The following is a 12,108-nucleotide window of genomic DNA, read 5'->3' as shown; positions in this document are numbered from 1 at the left end:
ATCTGCCCACCTCAGCCCCCACAAAGTGCTGGGATTACAGGTGTGAGCCACCATGCCTAGCCTTTCATGCTTCATAAGTAACAAGAAAACATGATAGAAGGTAGGTAGGATTATATAATATCAAAAAAATAAATGGACAGGCTGGCTATAACCAAGGCCAAAACAAAGTACGATTTACCAGCTGACATTTATTATTCCTACCCAACCCTTACCCTATCACTCTTCAAGATATATGCCCAGATACACACAGAAAGCTAATAGCAAGTCACTTTGAGGAGTTTAATCATAACCCATCAACAGAAGAACCTATTGCATAGTCAACACCAGAATGAGTGCATTATTAGGGTTGCTAATCACTGAAATCTCAAGATCAGGTTTCTGGGCACATCTTGCTGCATCTGCGCAGGTCCCAGATGGTATGCAAACCAAGTTTGGAGCCTGATTCTTCACAACAGGCTGTTCCTGCACTATCAAGAAGGTTGTGAGTAATAGAATTGTGCAACAAGAGCAAGAATACTCTGCACGCAGTCTCCTCCTGCACAGTCCTGCTCCTGACTCTGCAGGTCTGAAAAAAGGTTTTGGTCAACTTCTGGGTCCCAGAAACAAGGTTATTATTGCAAAGAACACCTGAAGCTGCCTAGCTTTACTCCTTTTAGAGAAGGACTAGTCATAATATACAACATACTTCCCCTTCCCCCAGAATTGACTGGGAAAGGGTACCTGGGAACTTTCTGGAGTGATGGAAAAACTCTAATATCTTGATAGGAAGAGTGTGGGTTACATGGGTGTATACATTTGTTAAAACTTACGGAGTGGTTTTAAGATTCATACATTTCGCCATATATAAATTTTACCTAGGAAAAAAAGAATTATGCACAAATAGGAACTGAAGGTTCTAGGTTTATTTTCTGTAGTAGTATGGGCTAGCAGTTTTGAAACTACTTCCTGTATTATTCTAGACTTCAGCAAGTGAGTAAATATATCCAGGATACGGCTGGACGCGGTGGCTCACGCCTGTAATCCCAGCACTTTGGGAGGCTGAGGCGGGCGGATCACGAGGTCAGCAGTTAGAGACCAGCCTGGCCAATGGAGTGAAACCCTGTCTCTACTAAAAATACAAAAAATTAGCCAGGCATGGTGGCGAGTGCCTGTAGTCCCAGCTATCTGGGGGGCTGAGGCAGGAGAATCGCTTGAACCTGGGAGGCAGGCGGAGGTTGCAGTGAGCCAAGATCGCAGGTTTCTCACTGTTGGAGAAGGTAGTCAGAAATATGGAAAAGGGAAAACTAGCATCACCGAAAGGTATATAGTATATTATATAACTCCTGACATGAGGAGACAGCATCACTTCTTTGGTATTTCCACCAAAAATTCATAACCTGAATCGAATCATAGGGAAACATCAGACAAATCCAAATGGAGGGAAATTCTACAAAAATAACTGGCAAAATATCAAAACATTGAAGTTAAGAAAGATAAAGAAAGATGAAGTAACTTTTCCAGATTGAAGGGAGCCAGAGACACGACAACTAAATGCAATGTTTGATCCTCAACTGGATCCTGGTCTGGAAGGAAAAAACCTATAATGAACATTAACTGGTATAAACAACAACATTGAATCCACAGACTGTGGATTAGAAAATAGTATTGTGCAAACATTAAACTGCCTGAATTTGATAAGGATATTGTGTTTAGGTAAGAGAATATCTTTGTTCTTTGGAATTCACATTGAAGCATTCAGTTGTAAAGGATCAGAATGTCTCCAACTTACTCTCAAAATTTCAAGAAAAAAATGGGGTAGGGGAAGGGAAGAAGGAGGGATTGGAGGACGACAGCACATATACGTGGGGCAAAATGTTAACAATGGATGAATGTGGGTAAAGTGTATACCGGAGTTCCTTGTACTATTCTTGCAATGTTTCTGTTAAGCTTAAAATTATATCAATAGAAAGTTACCCAAAAATACTCTACTGCCAAAAAATATTTAGGTGAAAGTCTAACAATAACAAAGTAATTTAATGCACTACAGGAAATTCTTTCAGGAATATTGATTTTAAAAATTATACTTTTCCCTCTGGTAGTAACACCACAATACTCTAGTTAGCTTGGAATTTCTTTGTAGAAGTAAAGAGCAACTCATATAAACGTCAAATAAGGTCTTTTGAAATTTCATTGACAAATACCATCTGTTTAGAAAGTTCTGCAAGACAATAAGTAGAAACTGGAATGAAAGTGACTCCTCACCACCCACCTCTCCCCACCATTCTTCAATATTTTTCCCCTAAGATGGAACAATTCACCTCGTTATGTGCCAACCTAAGATCACATAGGATAAGAAATGATTTGTGGGTAAATGTTCCAACTTTCCTGCTTTAGAAGCAAAGCACTGTATTCTTCCCCACCTCAGGCTACATAAAAAGCTCTCGCTCGCGTGCGTGCGTGCTCGCACTCTCTCTCTCTCTCTCTATGTGTATATAATGTATTGCTTTGTTTTTAATAAATAAGGTAATGAACAAGTGCTTCACTATTCAGCAGAAACTTATTCTACTTCCCCAGTCTGTCTCTATTTGTGGTTAAATCAAGACACAAGCATGGCCTTGATCCTGGTGGTGAGGAGGAAACATACTGAAAACTACCAAAGGAAAAAATGACTTCATGAATGTCAAAGGATAAATTTTTAAAAGTCATTTTTAGCCCCAATCTTTTGAAACAACAACTATGACATGACTCTATATAACATGTATTATACTAAATATACATTAAGAAAAATTCACATACACAGAAATGAAAATGTAATTGGATTTGTCATTTTAAAGTATCAATGTTGGGTTTGCAGATAACAGAGAATGACAATCTCCTAAGCAAATAAAGAAGGTAGCCAAGTAAGTAAATGCTGCGTTTCTACTGTAAGGAAATACGTGCACCAATGAAGCAACCTTTCCAGCACAAAAGAAACTTAATACTCAGACCACATGAAAAGTGACCGCTATGGGAATAGCACAGCTGTTAAAATCCAAGTCAGTTTGTATTAAATCGTCCAACATGTTTATGTAAAGCAGGACTCTCAGAATGATCACCAAGAGGAAATAATTTTGCTAACAAAAAAGTGATACCTATATTCAATTTAAAGCTTACAATAAGTGTGAAAGAAAAATGCTAAGCTATTCTCTTTTAAAGTATATAAGGAACGCCCAGTTAGATGGTATGCTTGTGATTCTTTTATAAACAGTATCTGAAAGGCTAATTTAATTAGAAATAGAACAAGAATGAATGAGTGTTTGCATTTCACTTAGAGAACCCAATTATCTTTATTTCATTGACTAGCCAGACCAACATAAAGCCATAGAAAACCTGGCACCTGTGCCAAATGATTTCAGTATGAAAATTAATACTGCCAAGTTATTTTGAGACCAGTTAGCTCAACCATTCAAAGAAAAAAAAAATCTGCTCCACTAAAGATGTAGTATACAATCCTAAAACTTGCATTTCTGAAGATGGGGGTGCATGCAGACATCCTTGAGGCCCTGGCTTGAGCAGATATATCTTAAAGGAAACTACAGAAAGAATGGGCTCATGGGTAACCACTGACAAAGTCTAAGCTTGAAATCTCAACATAGGCACTTGGGATGCATAATAAAACAGGCTTAGTTTACTTCGGAAGCAAAAAGAAAATAATTAGTCTAAATTTTTGAGCATCTAAACGTAACCAAATTTATCAACATTGCTTGTCAATTCTACATTCAATTTTTAGAGAAACTGGTCAGAATTGTGCTTCCCATAAAATATAGCCCAAGTACAGTTTTCAAAGGAAGCTTGTCAACTCAGAATAGAGAAAAACATCCCTAGAATTCTCTTTCTTCCACAGTGGCAGACAGATGAAGGCTACACGAAAAATAGTCCCAAATTATAACTGAGAAGCCACAGTTGGGGATTAGTGGTCACCAACATTATTTTGTATAGCACTTCAACATGAAAATCTTTACTTATCAGCAATCATGAGCCTTAAAAGCCCAGGTCAAGTCACTGGGCAGTAGAAGACTGAAAGGGACACTTGAAAGGAAATCAGCTATCACATACAGTGTACATGTAAAAATCACTCAGACGGTATCTGAAAGCCTATTAAAACACGAGATGCCATCACTGTAGTTTTGAGATATATCAGCCGTTTCACATTACGATGGCTAACATACCAGCTCTATTTTTAGAGCTTCTGGAAAGATCAAAGCTGAAGGGGCCCTTTTAGTGGCTCCCCATCCAGGCCCCTAACCTCTGTTTACTTTTTCTTTGTAATTATGTGGATCTGCAGAAGATGCATAGCCAGGGCCGCCTCACCCTCAGAGTAACGCTTTAAAAAATTGCTCTATGAGGGTCCTGGCTAGGAGGGAATCCTCTGGGGAGGAACAAAGAGCAGTAAAGTTCAAATTCAAGACAAAATTAGCATGATGCAAGTATTGATACAGAGTTGAAATATTCTAACTCAGTCTCCCTACACATTTTCTCAGGCTGGTTTTAAACCACTGTGAGAATGAATACAGATCCCTGAAAACAAAGTCCGTTCTGAGGGTTTAGACCCCACCCTTCCCCCACAAAAAGCCCTTAGTTGGTTTCAATGGCTCCAGCTGGTGAGGCTGCGGTCAAATGCTGATCGGCTCACTTTTAAAAACAAGTCCCTCCAATACAAAATGACTTACTTTGGAAGAACAAGCTGTACATTTGTCAAATGCCAGGCTGACGGGAAGGACATTATCAAACCGTGAAAGAAATCCCCGGATCTAAAAACAAACAAAACAAAACAATTCACATCAAACACACAATGACCACATCTATGAAATGCACGTCTGGTTTCTGACAACAAGTAGGAAATGATTAATATGGCGGCCCGGAAAGAGATTATGAGCAAAAATAAGTTCGAAATGAGTATTTTCCCTTGTAACGTAATCAGTTTGCAGAAGAACTATATTAGGTCCTTTATTCCATTAGGAGCCAGGGCTTACAAGCTTTTCAAATATTTCTGACCTAAAAACAAACTGACCCTAAAATACAAAAAGCAAGCTGTAGTATCTAAAGTATTTTTTAACAAATGTCTTCCAAAATGTAACAGGTCCACTGGTATACTCAACTCTTAAGCTCCCACATGTGTTCTAGTGAATATGGGGTAAATACACATTTCAATGACATGATTTTGGGTGGGGTCTCACAAGGAAAGATGGCTTGGGGGACTGTGGAAGGCAGAAATGGCCCTAGACATATATCCAGTTATTTGCTCCATTTGGAACAGATAGAGATAAAATGTAAAACATCATCAGATTTATGGGGAAACAGCACCACCTTGAGCATAAAATTCTGGACTACAACTCAGTTACATTTCCAGAGTATCAGCTATAATCAGGTTTCACAAACTATAACTGAAGTAATTTATTCAGAACATTATACCTCTATATACTATACTTACACCAAAGGGGGAGCTTTAAGCTGTTCTATATATCATAAAAATATGAATGGTAACATCTCTAAAGTCTCCATAGGACTCAACATTTATAATAAACCAGACAACACAAATAGTATGAATTAATTTATTTGACCTTTCAAATTCCCCATTTTATGTTGAAAAACCTCAGGCTCAGGAAGAATGGCAACTTGGCTCAGGTAAACAGTAAGTAATGGAGCCAAGACTCAAAAATGGACCTCCTGATGTGAACCTGCCCCAGGCCTGAGCTTCTCTGCTTCCCTCCCTCTCAGAATATCACAGCGTTTGTCTTCAACACTAGGTCTCCTCACAACTTTAACACTCTCACTTGAATAGAACAAAAGACCCAATCCACCACCGTTTAGCCATCCTATTAACACCATGCCCTCTCCCTCAAATCCCCCACCCCCCGAAAAACAAACAATTTGACAAACTAAAGAAAAAGGCTTCTTCTGAGTTTTGGATAACTCCATCCTGATGCTGACACTGTAACAGTGTTAACTGTTTGTGCATACTTCTCTCTGGAAAAAAATCAAACCTGGAAAAACATGCCTACAGCAATTTTTTTTTTTTTTTTTTTTTTTTTGGAGATGGAGTCTCACTCTGTCGCCTAGGCTGGAGTACAGTGGTGTGATCTCAGCTCACTGCAACCTCTGCCTCCCAGGATCAAGTGATTCTCCTGCCTCAGCCTCCCGAGGAGCTGGGATTACAGGGGTGCACCACCACACCTGGATAATTATTTTGTATTTTTAGCAGAGGCGGGGGTTTTGCCATGTTGTCCAGGCTGGTCTCAAACTCCTGACCTCAGGTGATCCGCCCGCCTCAGCCTCCCAAAGTGCTGGGAGTACAGACGTGAGCCACTGTGCCCCGCCAAATTTTTAAAATGTCTTTATTAATATGCTATGTGTTTTTTAATGCAATCCGAGATCAAGTGTTTGATAGAAATGATAAATTCGGGCCGGGCGCGGTGGCTCACGCCCGTAACCCCAGCACTTTGGGAGGCTGAGGCAGGCAGGTCACCTGAGGCCAGGAGTTCAAGACCAGCCTGGACAACATGGCAAAACCCCATCTCTACTAAAAATAGAAAAAACTTAGCTGGGTGTGGTGGTGGGCGCCTGTTAATTCCAGCTACTTGGGAGGCTGAGGCAGGAGAATCACTTGAACCCAGGAGGCAGAGGTTGCGGTGAGCTGAGATCATGCCACTGCACTCCAGCCTGAGTGACAAAGTAAGACTCTATCTCAAAAAAAAAAAAAAAAAAATTTGGTAACTAGTATAAGTTAGATAGCCTCATTATAAACATATGAAAATATGACAACCTTTTAGTTCCTAACATCTCAGGAATGTGGTAACCATTTCATAATCCATGACCTGAGGCATAATCAGGGTCATAAGTTTGCTATTCAGGACGTCAAAATAGGAGACATCAAAATAGCAGAAAAGAGTTTAATAGCAAGTCACAAATGGGAATGCTGAAATCTTCATGAGCTCTGGAAGTTACAGGCTTGAGAATACTCACAGTGAATCTCCTCTATACCCCAATTACTTTCATATTAAGTTTACTTAGAAAAGAACTTCATCACATTTAGCATATTTTTCCATTAAAGTTTTTTAACACAGCCTACAAGTCATGTGTCCATCTATGTTTCATGGAAAGGTTTCTGCATGCTGTTTTCTCTAATATGGTTTTCATCAAACTTACTTTATGTTGCACAAATACTGGTTAATTTTCTCTGATATTGTCTTATCATTGGAGGAGAGCAGGTAAAGCTGAGGGACAGGGAGAAAGTAGATCCAGTTGGGGTAGAAAGGGAGAGAGGAAATAGAGAAGAAAAACAACACCACCACAGGTGGCGAGGAATAGAAGAAAAAGGAGATGCCGTGCACGGGATTGGTTGAGTGAGGGTCCACACACCACTGCTCAGCAGGCCCAGACAGTTCTTTACTAGCAAACAGATTTTCCCAGAAAATGAAGTAGAATAATATGTGTGTGAGGACTTTCAAATTCACCAAGTTTGTATCAGAAGGCCCACAATTTAACCAAAATAATTCCAGTTTTAGATAATTTAAGACAGGAAACCCTTCTTCTCAACCGACTGCAAGAGACTCCTAAGGGGGTACTTCCACAGGTGGGCTCCCTCCCCTCTAGCTAATGCAAAGGCTCAGCTGTCAATTTTCCTAATACACAACTCTGAGGCCTATCATTTTTTACCCACTCCCTATAGCTGACAAAAGAAGGCAGACAAGGCCGGGTGCGGTGGCTCACGCCTGTAATCCCAGCACTTTGGGAGGCCGAGGAGGGCGGATCATGAGGTCAGGAGATCGAGACCATCCTGGCTAACACGGTGAAACCCCGTCTCTACTAAAAATACAAAAAAATTAGCCGGGTGTGGTAGTGGGCACCTGTAGTCCCAGCTACTCGGGAGGCTGAGGTAGGAGAATGGCGTGAACCCAGGAGGTGGAGGTTGCAGTGAGCCGAGATGGTGCCACTGCACTCCAGCCTGGGTGACAGAGCAAGACTCCGTCTCAAAAAATAAAAATAAATAATAAATAATAAATAAGGCAGAGAATTCCTTGCACTCCAAGGTCCCTCTGCTCTGGGCCCAACCCACCTTTCCAATTAAATTTTGGATTGAATTTTTTTTTTTTTTTTTTTTTACAGACTCTGTACAACTGCTAAGCTGAACTACAACTTCCCTCCCAAAGATATTCTTGATTTCCTGAGCTTGCCTCATGCTGAATTCTGTGACTCAAAACTCTTCCTTTTGGTGACAGCTACATATCTAAGTGTTCACCTTCCTTAAAAACCACTCAGCTCAAACACACCTCATTCACAAATTCTCAATCTACTACCCAATCTAGAAATAGTATCTCTACCCTCTGAAATCCTTTTGATCTTTATGCCCAAAATACCTTGAGGAATAGTTTTGGAGTTTAAAATTCATAACGGGTTTGAGATATAATTCACATACCATAAAATTCATCTTTTAAACTGTACAGCTCAGTGGTTTTTAGTATATGAACAGTTTTGCAACCATCATCACTATCTAATTTCAGAACATTTTCATCACCCCCAAAAGAAACCCAGCAATTAGTCCTCATTCTCCCCTCTCTGACACTGGCAACCACTAATCTACTTTCTGCTTCTATTGTTTTACCTATTCTGCTTATTTACTATAAATGAAATCACACATGACTGGCTTCACTTAGCATATTTTCATTCACATTGTATCACATGTCAGCATTTCATTCCTCTTTACTGCCAAATAATATTCAATTGTGTCGCTATAACACATTTATTTAGCAATTCATCAGTAGATGAGCGTTTCTCTTGGAAATATACCTAGGAGTAGAATTACCGGGTCATATGACGACTGTTTAACATTTTGAGGAACTGCCAACTTGTTTTCCAAAGTGACCACATCATATTAAAATCTTGGCCGGGCGCAGTGGCTCACGCCTGAATCTCAGCACTTTGGGAAGCTGAGGCGGCCGGATCACAAGGTCGGGAATTCAAGACCAGCCTGGCAAACATGGTGAAACCCCATCTCTAGTAAAAATATAAAAATTAGCCAGGTGTTGTGGTACACGCCTGTAATCCCAGCTACTCGGGAGGCTGAGGCAGGAGAATTGCTTGAAACCGGAAGGCAGAGGTTGCCGTGAGCTGAGATCATGCCACTGCACTCCAGCCTGGATGACAGAGCAAGGCTCCATCTTGGAGGCAAGGGGAAAAAAAATCTCACTAGCAAAGTGTGAGGGCTCCAATTTCTTCACGTCCTTGTCAATACCTGTTATTGTCTCTTGTAGATTATAGCCATCCTAGTGAGTATGAAATGGTATCTAACTATGGTTTTGACTTGCATTTCTCTAATGACTGGTAATGTCAAGCATCTTTCCATGTGCTTCTTGACCACTTGTCTATCTTTTTTGGAGAAATGTCTATTCAAATCATTTGCCAAGTTTTAAACATTTTTTAAATTGCTGAATTGTAAGTTTGTTACATATTCTGGATAAAGGTTTCTTATCAAATATATCATCTGCAAATATATTCTCCCATTCTGGTTTTTTTGTTCATTTGTTTGTTTTGATAGAGTGTCTTGCTCTGTTCTCCAAGCTGGAGTGCAGCAGTGTGATCTCAGCTCACTCTAGCCTTGAACTCCCGGGCTCAAGCGATCCTCAGCCTCTCCAGTAGCTGGGACTACAGGAACACACCACCACACTCAGCTAATTCTTTTGATTTTTTTTTTTTTTTTTTTTTAGAGAGATGAGGTCTCGCTGTGTTGCCCATGCTGGTCTTGGACTCAGGGCTCAAGCGATCCTCCCACCTTGACCTCCCAAGCATTAGGATTTCAGGCATGAGCCACCATGCCCAGACTTTTTTTTTTTTTTTTTTTTTTGAGCTCTGTTGCCCAGGCTGGAGTGTAGTGGAGCGATTTCAGCTCACTGCAAGCTCCGCCTCCTGGGTTCACACCCTTCTCCTGCCTCAGCCTCCCGAGTAGCTGGGACTACAGGCACCCACCACCACGCCTGGCTAATTTTTTGAATTTTAGTCGAGACAGCGTTTCACCATGTTAACCAGGATGGTCTCGATCTCCTGACCTCACGATCTGCCCACCTCGGGCTCCCAAAGTGCTGGGATTACAGGCGTGAGCCACCACACATGGCCTTTTTGCGCTTTCTTGAAGCACAACAGTTTATTTTAGTGCAGTCCTACTTACCATTTTTTCTTACATTGCTTGGTCTTTTGGTATCTTACATAAGAAACCATTGTCTAATCCAAGTTCATAAAGATTTATGATATTTTCTTCTAGGAATTTTACAGTTTTAGCTCTCACATTTAGGGCTATGATCTATTTTGAGTTAATTTTTTAACATGGTATGAAATAAAGGTCTAAATTCATTCTTTTGCATGTGGAATCCTGCTGTCTCCATACTATTTGTTGAAAACGGTATTCTTTCCCAATTGAACTGTATTGGTTGGCCATTAAGGGTTTATTTTTGGATTCTCAGTTCTTTCCATTGATCTATATTTCTATCTCTATGCGAGTACTTAACTATCTTGATTACAGTAGATTTGTACTAAGTTTGAAACTGGAAAGTATGAGTCCTCCAACTTTGTTCTTCACGTCCAGGATCGTTTTGGGTATTCTGGGTCCCTTGCATTTCCATATGAATTTGAGGATCAGTCTGAATACTATAATTAAGAAATGTTTTTATCTTTCTTGCTTTTAGAGGACAAGACACAGGCTGAGCTACTTGTATTTACTCATAGCACAGTGATTTGCTCGTAAGACAATAAATTATGAAATGAATAAACAAGTAAACAAAAACCCAAAGCTTACAAAATTATTCAAATCTGGACTATACAGAGAAAACAGGTCCCACACAAACAAGAAAAACTCTGACTTGCCACCATTCATATGCTCTGCATTGCATTTCCTCAATCTTATAAGAACTGCATACAATTTAAAGAGCAGAAGTTGCACCTTACTTACATATGCATAGAAACCCCAGAGCAATCTAAAATCCAAGTACCTTATGCAAAGGTCCTAATAAATATACACATACCTATTGAGAGAGGCCAGGCCGCAACTCCCAAAGAAGTTAAAAAGATTTGTCCTTTGCTTGGGTGGAGAAAAATTCACCGTGACCTTCCTACTTAGAAGTGTGCAAAGTCTATAAAGCAAAGTGTTGCTCAGCGTTTTTCTAAACTTGCCTCATCAGAAGCCCCTGGAACTTGATTCAAAAGGTCTGGGGAAAGGCCTGAGAATCTGCAGGTTTAACAAGAGCTCCAGGTGGTTCCCATCAGGCAAGCAAGGGAAACAGGATGCTTTGTTACTAACCTTAGTTACACCCTCCCGTGGTTTGCTCTGTACCACTCAGCATCACCTGTTAGCTGTCAGAAAACGGATGGAAGCACTTAGCAAGCCTCTAATTCTTTGCGCATTTTCTAAAAATAGTACCACCACACCACCTAATTTAGTTCATGTTAAATTAACATTTAAATTAAAAGGCTTTATAAAGTGATATCAAAGGTGTTTTTCCATCCACACAGGAAACTAAAGCCTCTTGCTGAAAGTAAATTTTCTACCTTTTGGAGTTAGTCATAACGTAAGTCTCACACAGCTTACTCTCAACTCTTGTTCTACTCCTATTTGTTGTCAGTTTCTCCTTATAGTAGGGTAAGCATTAAACAGCTTTTCAAAAAAAAAGTTAACTCTTTCTGTAATAAAAACGATAAACACATGACAAAACAAACAAAACAATAACCCATACTCCCATGACATATTTACTTCCATTTTCCTATTTTTTTAAAAATTATCTAAACATTTAACTTTCTTTTAAACAGCCTCACCTGAATATTGTTTTCTCATTCTCCCCTCTCCCCACAAGGGGAAAACATGGCCAATTTCACACACACACACACACACACGCACACGCACACACACCCGGCCCTTACCTACCAACTTTGTAGCTAGTAAGAGGGATTCCTCAGAGTGACCAAACCTTGCCTCCCTCTGCACATTTTAAGATTTCCATTACATTTTTTTTCCCTTAGTACAGAAAAATATACAGAAAAAATAAAAATGGTCCATCCATATAGAAATTGGGTTGGTGGTTGCCTGGGGCTGAGAGTGGGGAGATG

At 40.0% G+C, this 12,108-nt stretch overlaps 1 protein-coding gene across 8 annotated transcripts in view; it reads right to left on the bottom strand.

Moving 5' to 3' along the window:
* The window catches only part of ATG7 (autophagy related 7), a 280,261-nt gene that overhangs the window by 168,154 nt on the left and 99,999 nt on the right, over positions 1-12,108 (bottom strand). For 6 of the 8 annotated variants that reach the window (XM_003826264.5, XM_008951717.6, XM_055109493.2 and 3 more), the window contains exon 17: positions 4,689-4,769. The exons of the other annotated variants lie outside the window; for them this stretch is intronic. In XM_003826264.5, the coding sequence (XP_003826312.1) occupies positions 4,689-4,769 (81 nt within the window). The remainder of the gene's footprint in view (positions 1-4,688; positions 4,770-12,108) is intronic. 8 annotated transcript variants of the gene reach the window in all.

The sequence above is a fragment of the Pan paniscus genome, chromosome 2 (genome assembly GCF_029289425.2).
Source record: "Pan paniscus chromosome 2, NHGRI_mPanPan1-v2.0_pri, whole genome shotgun sequence".
Taxonomy (NCBI): Eukaryota; Metazoa; Chordata; class Mammalia; order Primates; family Hominidae; genus Pan; species Pan paniscus.
The sequence above is the reverse complement of the archived record's forward strand: the minus strand, read 5'-3'. Positions and strand labels throughout refer to the sequence as shown.